The sequence below is a fragment of the Anolis sagrei genome, chromosome 10 (genome assembly GCF_037176765.1).
Source record: "Anolis sagrei isolate rAnoSag1 chromosome 10, rAnoSag1.mat, whole genome shotgun sequence".
Taxonomy (NCBI): domain Eukaryota; kingdom Metazoa; phylum Chordata; class Lepidosauria; order Squamata; family Dactyloidae; genus Anolis; species Anolis sagrei.
In genome coordinates this window covers 13,088,280-13,106,351 of record NC_090030.1, presented here as the reverse complement: position 1 = coordinate 13,106,351, position 18,072 = coordinate 13,088,280, and the positions used below count along the sequence as shown (strand labels likewise).

Here is an 18,072-nt window from a genome sequence, read left to right as displayed (position 1 = left end):
ATTCTCTCCGGATCTGCTTGGGATCTCCCTCTGTGTTTACTAGCCCTTCCTTCCTTCCTTCTTTCCTTCCTTCCTCCCTTCCTCCTTGCCTTCCTTCCTTTGCCCAAACCCTGCCAGTGCTGAGAGCTCCCTCCAGAGCCAGCCCCTCTCTGCCTCCCCTTGTTTTGCTTCTCCTCTAGAGCGCAAGAGGCGGAGGCGGGGAAAGAGAGGCAAAGAGAGAGAGGGAGAGAAAGGGAGGCGTGCGCCGACGTCACCGCCCGCCGACGTCATCCTCCTCCTTGTCCTCCTCCTCCTCTTGGCCCCCCCGGCTCCGCGTCACTGCTGACGTCACGCCCTGCCTCCCCCCCTTTCTGCTCCCTAGAGGAAGGGGCTGCGTCCCCTCCAGAGTCGGAAGAGGAGCCCGAGAAGCAGCCGAAGCACCCCCCGCCTCCTCTCCCTCCTGGATGGGCCGGGCAGCCCAGAGCAGAGCCTTGGCGCTCTCCTCCTCCTCCTCGCCGTCCTCTTCTTCCTCCTCCTCCTCTTAGTCCCTTTCCTTCCTCCCTTCTCTCCGGGGGAGGGGAAGAGCATGCGAGGCTGCCCCGTCCCGGCCTTTGCCTGGGCCAGGAGCCGGAGGAGAGGAGGAGGAGGAGGAGGTGGAGGAGAGGAAGGAGGAGGAGGAGGAGGAGAAGCCGGGCAGCCATGGTGCCCTTCGCGGGGCCCGAGGAGGGCGCCGAGGAGCCTCCCCCGCCGGAGCCCGAGGCCGCCCCGCTCCTGCCCGGCCCCATGGAGGTCTCCGCTTCCCCCGGAGGAGGAGAGGTGAGCACTCCGCAGCCCAGCCAAGCCGCGTGGTCCCCTACTCTGCCCCCCAGACCCCCATTGGGGGGAGACGCCCCCTTCCATCCGGCCCCGTGAGCCTCGGAAAGGGATCCCCGCCTCCTCGAGCCAGGGATTCTCTATCTGGTCGCCCCAAGGAAGGATCCCCTTCCTCTCTTCTCCTCTCTAGGTCTCTCCTTCCCCATCAGGATGAGGTTCTTCTGGAGTCACACCAAGACACCCCCACCCACTCACCCACCCAAGAAGCATTGCTAGGACTTTGGGTTTTGTAGGAGCCCCGGTTTGTGCTGCCCCAAAGAAGGATTCCCCCCTCTAGATCTCTCCTTTCCCAACCAGGATGTGTACATCAAGAAGGGGACCAGGATGAGGTTGTTCTGGAGTCACAGCAAGACGCATTGCTAGGACTTTGGGTTTTGCAGAAGGAACCCCGGTTTGTGCCTCCCCAAAGAATGATCCTTCCTCTAGATCTCTCATTTCCCAACCAGGATGTGTACATCAAGAAGGGGATCAGGATGAGGTTGTTCTGGAGTCACAGCAAGACGCATTGCTAGGACTTTGGGTTTTGCAGAAGGAACCCCGGTTTGTGCCTCCCCAAAGAATGATCCTTCCTCTAGATCTCTCATTTCCCAACCAGGATGTGTACATCAAGAAGGGGATCAGGATGAGGTTGTTCTGGAGTCACACCAAGACGCATTGCTAGGACTTTGGGTTTTGCAGAAGGAACCCCGGTTTGTGCCTCCCCAAAGAATGATCCTTCCTCTAGATCTCTCATTTCCCAACCAGGATGTGTACATCAAGAAGGGGATCAGGATGAGGTGGTTCTGGAGTCACAGCAAGACGCATTGCTAGGACTTTGGGTTTTGCAGAAGGAACCCCGGTTTGTGCCTCCCCAAAGAATGATCCTTCCTCTAGATCTCTCATTTCCCAACCAGGATGTGTACATCAAGAAGGGGATCAGGATGAGGTTGTTCTGGAGTCACACCAAGACGCATTGCTAGGACTTTGGGTTTTGCAGAAGGAACCCCGGTTTGTGCCTCCCCAAAGAATGATCCTTCCTCTAGATCTCTCATTTCCCAACCAGGATGTGTACATCAAGAAGGGGATCAGGATGAGGTGGTTCTGGAGTCACACCAAGACGCATTGCTAGGACTTTGGGTTTTGCAGAAGGATTCCCGGTTTGTGCTGCCCCAAAGAAGGATTTCCCCCCTCTAGATCTCTCCTTTCCCAACCAGGATGTGTACATCAAGAAGGGGACCAGGATGAGGTTGTTCTGGAGTCACACCAAGACGCATTGCTAGGACTTTGGGTTTTGCAGAGGGAGCCCCGGTTTTGGTCAACCCAATCTTGCTAACTCCTTGAATTCCTTCTGCTGAGATGTTTGGGACAAGGTGGAAGGAGAAACATTGTCCCAAAATGGATCTGAGAGTCTTTCTCCAGCAGCATCCATCCCACAGGGGCAGATGGTTTGTGGAGGCCAATAGATACTAGACCAGTCATGGGCAAACTTGGGCCCTCCAGGTGTTTTGGACTTCAACTCTCACAATTCCTAACAGCCTCTGGCCCTTTCCCCGCCTCCTCTAGCTGTGGCTTCTCTTTCTGGCCACCCCAAAGAAGGACTCCCCCCTCTAGACCTCTCCTTCCAAACCCAGGATATGTGGATCAATAAGGGGATCAGGATGAGGTTGTTCTGGAGTCACACCAAGACGCATTGCTAGGACTTTGGGTTTTACAGAGGGAGCCCTGGCAGAAGGGGGTTGAACTAGATGGCCCTACTGCTGAGATGTTTGGGACAAGGCGGAAGGTCGGAGAAACATTGTCCCAAAATGGATCTGAGAGTCTTTCTCCAGCAGCATCCATCCCACAGGGGCAGATGGTTTGTGAAGGCCAATAGATACTAGACCAATCATGGGCAAACTTGGAACCTCCAGGTGTTTTGGACTTCAACGCTCACAATTCCTAACAGCCTCTGGTCCTTTCCAGCCTCGGGAGGCATTCCCCGCCTCCTCTAGCTGCAGCTTCTCTTTCTGGCCACCCCAAAGAAGGATTCCCCCCTCTAGACATCTCCTTCCAAACCCAGGATATGTGGATCAATAAGGGGATCAGGATAAGGTTGTTCTGGAGTTACACCAAGACGCATTGCTAGGACTTTGGATTTTGCAGAGGGAGCCCCGGCAGAAGGCGGTTGAACTAGGTAGCCCTCCTGCTGAGATGTTTGGGACAAGGCGGAAGAAGAAACATTGTCCCACAATGGACCTGAGTGTCTAGTACAGGGGCAGATGGTCTTGGAAGGCCAGGAGATACTGGATCAGGCCTGGGCAAACTTTAACAAGGACTTTGGCCTTCTCCAGCAGCATCCACCCCATAAGGGCAGATGGTTTGTGAAGGGGCAGTAGATACTAGACCAGTCATGGGCAAACTTGGACCCTCCAGGTGTTTTGGACTTCAACTCCCACAATGCCTAACAGCCTCTGGCCCTTTCCTCCCTCGGGAGGCATTCCCCGCCTCCTCTAGCTGTGGCTTCTCTTTCTGACCGCCCCAAAGAAGGATTCCCCCCTTTAGAACTCTCCTTCCCCACCCAGGATATGTGGATCAAGAAGGGGATCAGGATGAGGTTGTTCTAGAGTCAACCAAGATGCATTGCTAGGACTTCGGGATTTGCAGAGGGAGCCCCGGGTTTTGTCAACCCAGCCTTGCGGTTCTGCTAACTCCTTGAATTCCCTGCTGCTGAGATGTTTAGGACAAGGCGGAAGGAGAAACATTGTCTCAAAATGGACCTGAGTGTCTAGTACAGGGGCAGATGGTCTGTGAAGGCCAGGAGATACTAGATCAGGCCTGGGCAAACTATCACAGGGACTTTGGCCTTCTCCAGCAGCATCCAGCCTACAGGGGCAGATGGTTTGTGAAGGCCAGTACATACTAGACCAGTCATGGGCAAACTTGGACCCTCCAGGTGTTTTGGACTTCAACTCTCACAATTCCTCACTTTCCTTTTTCCTCTGATCCATTTAAGTGGCTGAGGGGGGAAATGAAGGGGCCTGAGGCTATTAGGAATAGTGAGAGTTGGAGTCCAAAACACCTGTAGGGCCCAAGTTTGCCCAGGTGAGATATCAGGCTTTGAATGTCAAAAGCCCTTACTCTTTAGCATCTCTCACATTTGGACAGGCATGGGCCAACTTCAGCCCTCCAGGTGTTTTGGACTTCAACCACAATTCCTAACAACTTAAAAGCGCATTGGTTGTGCTTTTCCTGCATGGCAGGGGGTTGGACTAGATGGCCCATGTGCTCTCTTCCAATTCTATGATTCTATAAGTCCAAAGCACCTGGAGGGCCAAAGGTGGCTCATGCCTGATTGACACTGTAGAATTAATACTGTTTGATCCCAATTGAAGTACCTTGACTCAGTGCTAAGGCATCATAACAAGAGTTGTGCTTTCACAAGGACTTTGGCCTACTCCAAATGCATCCATGCCACAGGAGTTGATGGTTTGTGAAGGCCAGTAGATACTAGACGAGGCATGGACTAACTTTGGCCCTCCAGGCGTTTTGGACTTCTACAATTCCTAATAGCCACAAGTACTTTCCCCCCTCAGCTACCTGGTCTAGTATCTACTGACCTTCACAAACCAAGTGGGATCAAACAGTATTAATTCTACAGTGTCAATCAGGCATGAGCCACCTTTGGCCCTCCAGGTGTTTTGGACTTACAGAATCATAGAGTTGGAATAGAACACATGAGCCATCTAGTCCAGCCCCCTGCCATGTAGGAAGTGCTTTTAAGCTGTTGGGAATTGTGGGAGTCAAAGTCCCAAACATTCGGAGTGCCCAAGTTGGCCCATGCCTGGTGGAGATGCTAAACGATGTCCTCATTTCTGATGCTCTTTCTCCTTTCCTTCTACTTGAACAAGCGTTATTGCCTTTCCTAGTGATCCGAGTCTTATGATCTGGCCAAAGTATGACGGCCTCCGTTCAGCCCTTCTGGCTTTTAGGGAGAGTTCAGGCTCGATTTGCTCTTGGGTCCATTTGTCATTTTGGCAATCCATAGCATCCGCAGACCTCTCCACCAGCACTGTGTCTTAAATAAGTTGATTTCCTTTCTTGTCAGTTTTCTTCACTGTAGTGCATCCTCAAGTGTATATAGAAATGGGAAATACAATCCTAACTGTAGTATTCATTGATTTATCTTGATTTCAGGATATTGTCTGGTAACTAGTTCCTTCATAGATGCTCTTCCAAACCTTCTTCAGGTTTATTGATTGCTGTCTCCATTGTGATTCCAGCCATGAAAGCCTCCAGCAATACATTGTCTCCATTCTGGTGGTTGTTGTTATTAGTAGTAGTAGTAGTATTAGTATTTGGGCTTTTTAAATGATACATTTTATATTGTTTACTCTTTGAATGTTTTTGGTCTTTCTTGTTACATTTTTTATAAGTCAACTTAACCTTTATTTTGAAGAGAAGGTCAGATATTAGTACTAGCAATGATGATGATTGGTAATAATAATAATAATAATAATAATAATTCAGCATCAGTCATGAATTTGCCTTGGGATTGACACACATCACTTGGATGCTGTAGTTGATCTCGTTCCAGAGGATGTGACTTTGGTTTTTGCTCGTCCAGTGTTATTGGATACTTTCGTGCAGCTTGAGGATGTGGTGAGGGTCCTTGGGAAAGGTGACAGCCAACCCATCTGTACCATCAGCCCCTTGACCTTCTTGGCACATTGAAAAGGCCAGAGAGGACTGGTACAGTGGATCAAGGAGGGCTGAAGTTTGCCCATGCTTGTGCTTCCCAACCACAAGGAATAGTTCTCACTGCCCTAGAAAAGGACATTGTGCAGCCTTTGTTGGAAATATCACCCCAGAATCCCTGTATAATTAATAATTATTGGTCAGTGCCCAACATACTATTCTTGACACATGTGTATTGGAGGATATGGTGGTCTTCCAACCCCACTGGTTCCATTTCAGTCTGGTTTCAGACTTGGTTATTGAGTAGATATAGCTTTGGTTGCCTTGTTGGATGACCTCCACAGGTCATCCAACAACAGTTAGGTATAGAAGGCCACTGAGAGGTCCATCAGAACCAACAAGACCTCCATGGGGTCTGTGGAAATCTTGTTGGTTCTGATGGACCTCTCAGTGGCCTTTTATATCTTCAACTATGATAACCTTCTGAGTCATTTCACTGGAATGGGATGAGGAGGCCCTGTTTTACACATGCTCCATTCCTTCCTGGAGGGGTGAACTCAGAAGGTGATGTTGGGGGAATCCTGTTTGAACCCCAGACTGTTGGTCTATCGGGTACCTCTGGGCTCTATTTTGTCTCCTGTTCTTTTTAACCTCTCTGTGAAACCACTGGGAGAGGTCCGTTGGTTGAAGTACAACACCATGTATATGCAGATGACACTCAGCTCTACTACTCTTTTCTACCCCAATCCAAGGAAGTTGTCATGGTTTTAGACTGGTGCTTATCATCAGCAATGGACTGAATAAGGGCAAAAAAACCAAAAAAAAAAACCCCAGAAATGTATAATCAAGAGAGAGGTGGTTCAGGACAGTTTACTCTTTGGATGCCTTGAATTGTTTTGCTCTTATAAGATGCCTAAAGTCCCAATTCCAGCAAGATACTATACTATACAATACTATAATTGTCAGTATGGATAATTTTTGTGTGTGTCAGGAGCGTCTTGAGAAACTGCAAGTTGCTTCTGGTGTGATAGAATTGGCCATCTGCAAGGACGTTGCCCAGGGGATGCCTGGATGTTTGATGTTTTACCGTCCTTGTGGGAGGCTTCTCTCATGTCCCCTCATGGGGAGCTGGAACTGACAGAGGGAGCTCATCCACACCCTCCCCAGATTCGAACCTGCGACCTGTCAGTCTTCAGTCCTGCTGGCACAAGGGTTTAGCTCATTGCGCCACCGGGGCTCAGTATGGATAATGATGATGATGATGAGGATATATCTTCATCCATACTGACAATTGATACCATCCGGTGGAATCTTGGGGTTTGTAGTTTGGTCATGGATTTTGAATTCCCTGCTGCAGTTCAGCAAAGTAGACTTGGGACTCTTGATAGCAAATCTTCTATGAGGATACAACCATGACAACAATCAGACTGCAATAATTGTTCAGTATAGCTACGTTCCTAATAGTTGCTGCTTCACATACACGTATGTACACGTGCAACAAGAATCTACCATATTATTTCTATACTACTAGGACTTAGGTCTCCCCAATTCCTGGGAGTTAACAGTCCCTACAAAAATGCCCCTTTCGCCATCTTGATTATAGTACTCCTTGCTTCCACGGGGACCCTAATTGCACATTATGTGTGCCTTACCATTTAATATTTGTTCCTTCCAAGAGTAAGGTAACTTATGTTACTGTAGCGACAATATATTTTCTGTATTGCTAGTGCAAAGGGGAGTAAGCTGTTCTTCTTCACTAGTCAATTGCTTTCCCCTTCTGTTCTAAATTTCTGTTTGAATCTCCATTCTCTGTCGCTTTGTCCCTGAGACGTCCTTTAACTGTTCCAAATGACCTACACATTCCAGCAATATTTTGTGTGTCAGTCCTTTGGTTCTGATGCTAACATCCCATTTTAGAAATAAGAAGTGTGCTGAGTCTGTCACCTGCTTGATTTCATAGTAGACACAAAAGATGTTACATTGGGGATTATTAATGAATCTTTCTCATGCCTTATTCTAAAGATACTGTGGTTTTAGATCAAGGTGAGGAAAGTTCAGCCTTCCAAATACCGCTGGATTGTATCTCTTCTTAGCCTTATCTTACATGAAATTTGCTTGGTATTGCAATCTAGTTACATCCCTGGTCTAGATAGCTCTGATTTGCTACCTCCCATGCTTTGAGTTTTTGTATTTATTTGTTGTATCTATAGCATGCCACACTTTAGTAAAACTCAAAGTCTGTATGGATTTATGATCTGGTCTCCTTTGCAGGCACTGCGCAGACCCATACCGAAATAATTTCAGCAAGTCTTATGTGTCCTCAAGAATGTCTCTGCATCCAAGTTTTATTTGAAACGAATTTGGGTTATTAGAAGTAATTTTGTAACATTTTACAAAATGCATAAGGTTGTGGGTGTACTACAACTCACATCATGCCAGGTTAACCCCTTTAAACTCCATCAATACTTAAAAGTTTGTCATGTTGGGCATATTTGCTCTAGATACATCATTGGAGGGTTTATTATGCTCTCCAACTGCAGGATGAATTACAGTTCCCACCATAGTGGGTCAGCCCCATCAAATCCCTCCAGTATCTTCAATTGGTCATGGACGTTTTGTGTGCCAAAGGTCCAGGTTCATCATCAGGGGTTTGGAGTGCTCTTTTGATTGCAGGTGAACTATAAATCCCAGTACCTACAACTAAAAAATGTCAAGGGCAATTCCACCCCAAATCCACCAGTATTAAAATTTTGGCATATTGCGTATTCATGCCAAATTTGGTGCAGATACATTGTTTGCTGGTTGTTGTAGTTTTTTTCGGGCTGTATGGCTATGGTCTAGAGACATTCTCTCCTGACGTTCCGCCTCCATCTATGGCAAGCATCCTCAGAGGTGTTGAGGTCTGTTGGAACTAGGAAAAAGGGTTTATATATCTCTGGAATGACCAGGGTGAGACAAAGGACTCTTGTCTGCTGGAGCTGGGTGTGAATGTTTCAACTGACATTGTTTGCGTTCACAGTGCTCTGTGGATGTAGGTGAACTATAATTCTTATAAATCAAGATGAATTTTCCCCAAAGCTCTCCAGTATTTTCAGTTGGTCATCGTGGTTCTGTGTGCCAAGTGAGGTCCAGGGCCATCCTTGGTGGGGTCCAGAGTGCTCTTTGATTGCAGGTGAACTATAAATCCCAGTATCTACAACGGAACAACAGTTATAAATCAAGGGGAATTCCCCCCAAACCTCTCCAATATTTTTCTTTGGTCATGAGGGTTCTGTGTGCCAAATGTGGTCCAAGTCCATTACCAGTAGGGGTCACAGTGCTCTGACTTGATGTAGGGTGAACTACAACTTCCATCACATGGAGTCAATCCCCCAAACTCCTCCAGTATATGTAGTTGGTGGTTTATTCGGCTCTGTTTGCTGTGCAGACAGAGTTGAAAAGAGTATAAGGGAGAGGCAGTGGGTGGGATCAGGCAAATTCCACACCAATGGAGAGAATAAGAAACACTGAGAGCTTAAGACTCTCTGCACATTGCACTTGCCCAGAATCCCAACATATCACCTCTTACACCCAGCACTTTTTTAACCTGTACCCTTCATTGGCCCGGCCCTGGTTTTATTGCGTAATAGTGTAATGTTTTGTTCTTGTTATTGCTTATGTTTTTAATTTGCTGCATTGTATTGTTATTTGTTTGTTGTTGTTGTTGAGGCCTTGGCCTTTGTAAGCCGCATCGAGTCCTTCGGGAGATGCTAAAGGTAAAGGTAAAGGTAGTCCCCTGACATTAAGTCCAGTCATGTCTGACTCTGGGGTGTGGTGCTCATCTCCATTTCTAAGCCGAAGAGCCAGCGTTGTCCGTAGACACCTCCAAGGTCATGTGGCCGGCATGACTGCATGGAGCGCCCTTACCTTCCCGCCGGAGCGGTACCTATTGATCTACTCACATTTGCATGTTTTCGAACTGCTAGGTTGGCAGAAGCTAGGGCTGACAGCGGAAGCTCACGCCGCTCCCTGGAATTGAACCTGCGACCTTTCGATCAACAAGTTCAGCAGCTCAGTGCTTTAACCCACTGCGCCACCGGGGTACAAATAAAGTTTAATAATAATTAATAATAATAATAATAATATGTGTATTCACAAGTCTGGATAGTTTTATCTTGTGAAGTCTTTTGGTCTAGGACTGTCAGAATTATGAGCGATAGTGGCCGAGGGCTTCTCGAAGCTGAAGATCAAAGAATTAGGTGGGAGCAAAGGTCCTCATCCCTCCCATAGAAATCCTAAACCTTCCTACTCCACGGTTTTTGCCTGCAATTGTTCCATCTTCATATCTATACGCCACCTGCAGTTTAGGCTTTACTTGTCCTTAGAGGAGCTGAGCACTTTTGTAATTCCTGTTCCTAGGGCAAAGAGAGGCTGATAAACTCTTGGCCTCTGAAGGGCTTGTTTATTACGAAAGTAAGTTGTGCAAGCTTAAGATAGGAAGAGCTTTAGGTGAATGGAACGTGATGAATTCCTATGTACTGTACTGTGACATCTATAAATCAGTATGCCCATCTTGGAGAATATATTCCTTGATGTTAGACTGCTAGGATGTCAGAAAATGCCATTTGGTGTCAGGATGTTCTCTATTCGCTTCTAACTAGTTGTTACAGCCTTTGTCAGAATGGCTTTTGTTCTGTGTTCGGTGGGCCTCACTGCAGCGGTCTGGCCATCGACTCGTTTCCCTGCTCCAGACAGAATCCGAGGTTTCATTAAAGAGACACACTAGATCAGTGTTTCTCAACCTTCCTAATGCCACGGCCCCTTAATACAGTTCCTCATGTTGTGCTGACCCCCCAATCATAAAATTATTTTCATGACAACTTCACAACTGTAATTTTGCTACTGTTATGAAGCATAATGTAAATATCTGATATGCAGGATGTATTTTCATTCACTGGACCAAATTTGGCACAAATATCCAATATGCCCAAATTTGAAAACTGGTGGGATGGGGGTGGGGGGTGGGGAAAGGGATTGATTTTGTCATTTGGAAGTTGTAGTTGCTGGGATTTATAGTTCACCTATGATCAAAGAGCATTCTGAACTCTAGGTTCTTGTAGGTCTTTTCGGGCTATAGGGCCATGTTCTAGAGGCATTTCTCCTGACGTTTCGCCTGCATCTATGGAAAGCATCCTCAGAGGTAGTGAGGTCTGTTGGAAATAGGAAAATGAGTTTATATATCTGTGGAATGACTGGGGTGGGGCAAAGAGCTCTTCTCTCCTGGAGCTAGGTGTGAATGTTTCAGCTGACCACCTTCATTAGCATTTGAAGGCCTGGCTGAGCCTGGGAAAATGTTCTGTTGAGAGGTGTTAAGATGTGCCTGGTTGTTTCCTCTCTGCTGTTTTGCTGTTGTAATTTTAGAGTTTTTTAATACTGGTAGCCAGATTTTGTTCATTTTCATGGTCTCTTCCTTTCTGTTGAAATTGTCCACATGCTTGTGGATTTCAGTGACTTCTCTGTGTAGTCTGACATGGTGGTTGTTGGTGTGGTCCAGCATTTCTGTGTTCTCAAATAATATGCTGTGTCCAGGCTGGTTCATCAGGTGCTCTGCTATGGCTGACTTCTCTGGTTGAAGTAGTCTGCAGTGCCTTTCATGTTCCTTGATGCGTGTTTGGGAAATGCTGCGTTTGGTGGTCCCTCTGTAGACTTGTCCACAGCTGCATGGTATACGGTAGACTCCTGCAGAGGTGAGAGGATCCCTCTTGTCCTTTGCTGAACGTAGCATTGGTTGGATTTTCTTGGTGGGTTTGTAGATTGTTTGTATGAACTCTACCAACAATGAAATTGAACCAAACTTGGGACACAGAACTCCCATGACTAACAGAAAATACTAGAAGGGTTTGGTGAGCATTGACCTTGAGTTTTGGAGTTGTAGTTCACCCACATCCCGAGAGGACTCAGAGCAATGATGGATCAAACCAATGATGGGTTGGGACCAAACTTGGCATGAAAATCAATATGCCCAAATGTAAACTCTGGTGGAGTTTGGGGAAAATAGACTTGACATTTGGGAGTTGTAGTTGCTGGGATTTATAGTTCAGCTACAATCAAAGAGCCTTCTGAACTCCACCAATGATAGCATTGGGCCAAACTTCCCATACAGAACCCCCATAACAAACAGAAAATGGTCTTTGGCGACCCCTCTGACACCCCCTCGCGACCCCTCCAGGGGTCCCGACCCCCAGGTTGAGAAACGCTGCACTAGATGCATCAAGTAGGTGCCATTCCCTACCAGTGTAAGGATAGAGCTTTTTTAAAAAGATACCCACGGATTCATGTCAAAACTAAGCAGCAACCTCAGCCAGGAGTTTTGATTCTTCTTTAAACAATCAGTTTGTTTGTTTGTTTGTTTGTTTATTTATTTATTTATTTATTTATGGGGTGCTTCTACCCTGCCCTTCTCAACCCCCGAGGGGGGACTCAGGGCGGCTTACAAAAGGCACAATTCGATGCCCAACAATTCACAAAATACAATATAATACAAAAACAATACAATAGCAGCAATAAAACCATCTTGTGGTCCATGTTCACCAATTCATAAATCCATAATCCATCTAGCATCGTCATTGTCCTTTCCTACTCTGGTCGTCATTGTCTTTTGTCCATCTGCCAGCTTACCCGAAGGCATGGTCCCACATCCAGGTTTTTAACTTCCTTCTGAAAGAGAGGAGGGATGTTGATGACCTAATTTCCCTGGGGAGTGCATTTCACAGTTGAGGGGCCACCACCGAGAAGGCCCTGTCCCTCGTCCCCACCAGTCTCACTTGTGATAAAGGTGGGGCCGAGAGCAGGGCCTCCCCAGAAGATCTTAAACTCCGAGGTGGGACGTAGAAGGAGATACATTCAGACAGGTACACTGGGCCAGAGCCGTAAAGGGTTTTGTAGGTCAAAACCAGCACTTTGAATTGTGCTCAGAACTGAATCGGCAGTGGAGCTGACATAGCAGGGGGGTGGTATGCTCCCTGTATGACGCTCCGGTGAGTAATCTAGCCGCCGCCCGTTGGACTAATTGAAGTTTCTGAACAGTCTTCAAAGGCAACCCCATGTAGAGCGCGTTGCAGTAATCTATTCGGGATGTGACAAGAGCGTGGACCACCGTTTTTGTCTAAGCACTTTCCTAATTTTTAAATGGGTGTTATTGGATGTTTGGAGTGTGCCATATGATTGAAGGGAATTCACACTGTGAAAATGGCCATATCCTATTGCAGAGTGTTTTACAAGAGTTGTAGGTTGTTTTGTTTTTTTTGGGCTATTTGGCCATGTTCTAGAGCACGGGTCCTCAAACTTTTTAAACAGATGGCCAAGTCATAGTCCCTTAAACTGTTGGAGGGACGGATTATAATTTTATTTTATTTTATTTATTTAAAACTTTTATATCCCGATCTTCTCAACCTCTGTAGAGGGACTCATACCGGCTTACAGCAAGGATTCAATGCTAATAGTACAATCTAAAAACATCATATAATAACGAGTTAAAATACATATTGATTAAAATTACAAATTAGCCAAATCGACAGGATAATATCATGTTCAACTCAGTCCGTATGCGTGGTCGATAACTTTGTTCTGTAGCCGTTTTCAACCATTACTCTGGGAATGCTTCCTTCCATAGCCAGGATTTCACCAACCTCCTGAAGGACAGGAGAGAGCGGGCAGGTCTGATCTCAATTGGAAGAGAGTTTAATAGCCGAGGGGCCACCACAGAAAAGGCCCTGTCTCTCGTTCCCACCAGACGCGATTGCGAAAGTGGTGGGACCGAGAGCAGACCCCACCAGAAGATCTTAATTGTCTTGGTGGTTCATAAGGGAGAATACATTCGGACAGGTAAACCAGGCCAAATTTGGGGAAAAAAAAACATGAATTAATTCCTATGCACACTGAACATATGTTATTTGTAGTGCAAAAAACAACAACAAGCAATTAAAATAATACAATAATTAAAATGAAGAACAATTTTAATAAATACAAAATTATTAGTATTTCAATGGGAATTGTGGACCTGCTTTTGGGTGATGAGATAGAATTGTTATTGTTGTGTGTTTTCAAGTAATTTCAGACTTAGGTTGACCCTGAGTGAGGGCTGGGTAAATGACCTTGGAGGGCCGTATCTGGCCCCTGGGCCTTAGTTTGAGAAGCCCTGGTCTAGAGGCATTCTCTCCTGACATTTCGCCTGTATCTATGAAGAAAACATCAGGAGAGAATGCCTCTAGAACATGGCCATATAGTCCAAAAAAACCTACAACAACCCAGTGATTCCGGCCATGAAAGTCTTCGATAATACATTGTTTTACGAGATCTTAATAAATGTGCTGCAATACTTTAAAAACAGGGTTTCTTAATCTTCCTAATGCTTAATACAGATCCTCATGTTGCGATGGCCCCGCCAACCATATAATTATTTTTGTTGCTACTTCGTAACTGTCATTTTGCTACTGTTATGAATCGTCATGTAAATATCTGATATGCAGGATGTATTTTCATTCATTTGACCAAATTTGGCACAAATACCCGATACGCCCAAATTTGAATACTGGTGGGTTTGGGTGTGTGTGTGTGTGTGTGTGTGTGTGTGTGATTTTGTCATTTAGGAGTTGTAGTTGCTGTCATTTATAGTTCACCTACATTCAAAGAACATTCAGAACTCCACCAGTGATCGAAAGGAACCAAATTTGGCACATAGACCTCCCATGACCAACGGAAAATACTGGAAGAGTTTGGTGGACATTGACCTCGAGTGTTGGAGTTGTAGTTCACCTGCACCCAGAGAGCACTGTGGACTCAAACAATGGTGGATCTGGACCAAACTTGGCACAAATATTCAATATGCACAAATGTGAATAATGGTGGCATTTGGAGAAAACAGACCTTGGCATTTGGGATTTGTAGTTGCTTGGATTTATAGTTCACCTAAAATCAAAGAGAATTCTGAACCCTACCAATGATAGAATTGGGCCAAATTTCCCACACAGAACGCCCATGCCTTGAAGGGACTCGCTGGTGTGAGACTCCCTTAAGCTTCACTCTCTCCCTCACCCACACATGCACACCATGCTTCCATGCGCTGAGCATGAGCATGCCTGCTCTCCCCTCCTTGCTTGGAGTCTCAGAAACAGCCCTCCACTTGGCCATCACAGTGGAGGAGGGTTTTTGGTGGGAGGATTTGTGGTCTGTTTACAAATAGGAAGAGACGGACAAGCTGAGAGATCTTCATCCTGCTCTACCAAAGGGGTTCCTAAGACCATCAGAAATATAAGTTTTTTTATTATCTTTGGTGACCCCTCTGAAACCCCCTTGTGACCCACAGGTTGCAAAATGCTGCTTTAAAAACAAGATCCAACTTAGTAGCAGTAGACACTAAGTTTCTGGAACTGGTAAATGAGAGTTGCATGTGAAATATTGTAAATATGGCTTAAATGCCATTTTGCATGCAGCTATACCAAGGGAAGATCTAATCTAAACACCTTTTCAGAAACTGGTTTGACTTGCTTCAGGTTATACATGAAGTTGCTCTTCAAAAGGTAGTTTTTATATAAAAAAATAGTCCTCATATCTTAGTCCCCTTCTACACTATCATATAGAATCCAGATTATCTGCTTTGAACTGGATTATTTGACAGTATTGACCCATATAATCCAGTTCAAAGCAGATAATGTGGATTATATGATTTGATAATCTGGATCATATGGCAGTGTAGAAGGGGTGTCAGAGGGTTTCTGTTGCAGTTGTAGCTTATCGTACTTTTAGATTGTAAATATATGAGAGAATTACATGGAAGTTTAATACTCCTTACTTAAGGACAATCTGATCCTGTACAGTGAGCTGCTGTGAGTTTGCCGGGCTGTATGTCATGTTCCAGAAGCATTCTCTCCTGATGTTTCATCCACATCTATGGCAGGCATCCTCACAGGTTGGGAGGTCTGTTGGAAATGAGACAAGTGGGATTTATATATCTGTGAAATATCCAGGGTGGGAAAAAGAAATCAGGACAGTAAATAAAGAACAACACTCAGAAAACAGGGGAATTCAAGACAGGAAACAATGAGGGCCAGCTAACACATCCTAACAGGATTCCCCCAGGTGGGAAGCAGCCAGGCTTTGAAACTGCAAGGCTAGTCAATGCTAATCAAGGTGGCCAATTGCAACATTCACACTTGCCTCCAACAGACAAGAGTTCTTTCTCCCACCCTGGACATTATTCCACAGATATATAAACCCTTATGAAGTTTCCAACAGACCTCACCACCTCTGAGGATGCCTACCATAGATGTGGGAGAAACATCAGGAGAGAATGCTTCTGGAGCATGGCCATACAGTCCGGAAAACTCACAGCAAACCAGTGATTCTGGCCATGAAAGCCTTCAACAACACATTGATCCTGCACATGTTTTCTTATGAGTACAAGAACAGCATTCAATACTATTTAATTTCAAAGTGTCGATATATGTAGAGATTGAAAGCAGCCTAACTGTGTTCAGGATTGTAACTTTAGTAGTTTGGTTTTCCTCTGTTTGTGTGTCCATAGAGTGCTGTTCTTAAGCACTATAATTACTGTGCAGTTCTCTATTATAGCTGCGTGCATTTTGAAATATTTCAGTGATTGAATACTTAATGACGGTCTATATGCCGGAGTAATTTAGGAAAATACTATAATAAAATTACATTATTGGCTATCTAAATAAAAACATTCAGTTACCTCTAGCGTGTTGATGATTGATATGTATACTTGGGAGCTGTTAAAATATAACACAGCATCGGCGACGGCAACAAATTGTTTAATTTTCAAATTATTCTTCTGAACCTGTGTGCGAGATGTTAATGTTCCTAGTTTTTGTTCAAAATATTACAGCATTGTCTGGCCTGTTTCAGTAGAATTGTCTTTTGAAGCTGTAGTCCCAAGCATGCTTATTCAGGACTAAGGCTGCATCTACACTGCCATATGATGCTGTTGCTGAATCCAGATTATATGCTTTGAACTGGATTATATGAGTCTACATCAGGGTTTCTCAACCTGGGGGTCGGGATCTTGAGGGGGTTTCAGAGGATTGCCAAAAATCATAAGAAAACATATATTTCTGATGGTCTTAGGAACTCCTTTGGCAGAGAAGGCTGAGGATCTCTCCATCTGTTCTTCTCTTCCTTTTTGGAAACAGATGGTGCATCCTACTTCCAAAAGCCCTCCTCCACTTTGATTGGTCAGCCTCTCAGCCGGGGACGGTTGTTTCTGAGACTCCAAGCAGGGAGGGAAGAGCAGGCGTGCTCGGCGCATGGCAACATGGTGTGCATGTGTGTGCAAGGGAGAGCGTGCAAGGCTGGGGGGAGGCTCATGCCAGTGAGTCCTTTCAAGACATGATGGTTCTTTGCAGGAAGTTTGACCCAATTCTCTCATTGGTGGGGTTCAGAATGCTCTTTGATTGTAGGTTAACTATTAATCCCAGCAACTACAACCCCCAAATGTCAAGGTCTGTTTTCTCCAAACTCCATTAGTGTCACATTTGGACATATTGAATATTTGTGCCAAGTTTGTTCCTGATCCACCATTGTTTGAGTCCACAGTGCTCCATGGATGTAGGTGAACTACAGCTCCAAAACTCACAGTCAATGCCCATCAAACCCGTCCAGTATTTTCTGTTGGTCATGGGAGATCTCTGTGCCACGTTTGGTTCAGTTCCATCATTGGTGGAATTCAGAATGCTCTTTGATTGTAGGTGAACTATAAATCCCAGCAACCACAACTCCCAAATATCAAGGTCTATTTTTCCCCAAACTCCAGCAGTGCTCACATTTGGGCATATTGAATATCTGTGCCAAGTTTGTTCCTGATCTACCATTGTTTGAGTCCAGAATGTTCTCTGGATGTAGGTGAACTACAGTTCCAAAACTCAAGGTCAATGCCCATCAAACCCTTCTAGTATTTTCTCTTGGTCGTGGGAGATCTGCGTCCAGTCGTGTCCGACTTGGGGTGGGAGTTGGTGCTCATCTCCATTTCTAAGCCCAAGTGCCACAAAACCATTGTCCATAGACACCTCCCAAGTCATGTGGCCGGCATAACTGCATGGAGCACCATTACCTTCCCACCGGAGAAGTACCTATTGATCTACTCACATTTGCATGTTTTCGGATTGCTAGGTTGACAGAAGCTGGGGCTAACAGTGGGAGCTCATGGCGTTCCCCGGTTTCGAACCTGCGACCTTTTGGTTAGCAAGTTTAACAGCTCAGCGGTTTAACCCACTGCAACACTGGGGGCTTCGGCATAACCACGTGTGCATTTATGCATAACCACTTAAACACACATATACACACACAAAACACATATACACAGACTGGGCCACAGCAACGTGTGGCAAGGAATGGCTAGTCTTCCATAAATAAATACAATCAGGGATTTAAAGATCAGTTAAATGATGTCATGAACAATGTCACTGCTTACGACATGCATGCAATAGATTATTTAGGTTCTGAGTGCCTGGAGATGTTTGGTATAAACTTACTGGCATTGTAGAAAGTGTTTATTGATTTGTAGATTAACAT

General features: G+C 45.5%; 1 protein-coding gene across 1 annotated transcript in view; it reads left to right on the top strand.

Annotated features, from left to right (window-relative positions):
- Positions 1-306: 306 nt before the first annotated feature.
- The window catches only part of RPS6KA6 (ribosomal protein S6 kinase A6), an 88,543-nt gene continuing 70,777 nt past the window's right edge, over positions 307-18,072 (top strand). Inside the window, exon 1 of the mRNA XM_060756298.2 lies at positions 307-795. Within this exon, the coding sequence (XP_060612281.1) occupies positions 679-795 (117 nt within the window). The 5' untranslated portion in view covers positions 307-678. The remainder of the gene's footprint in view (positions 796-18,072) is intronic.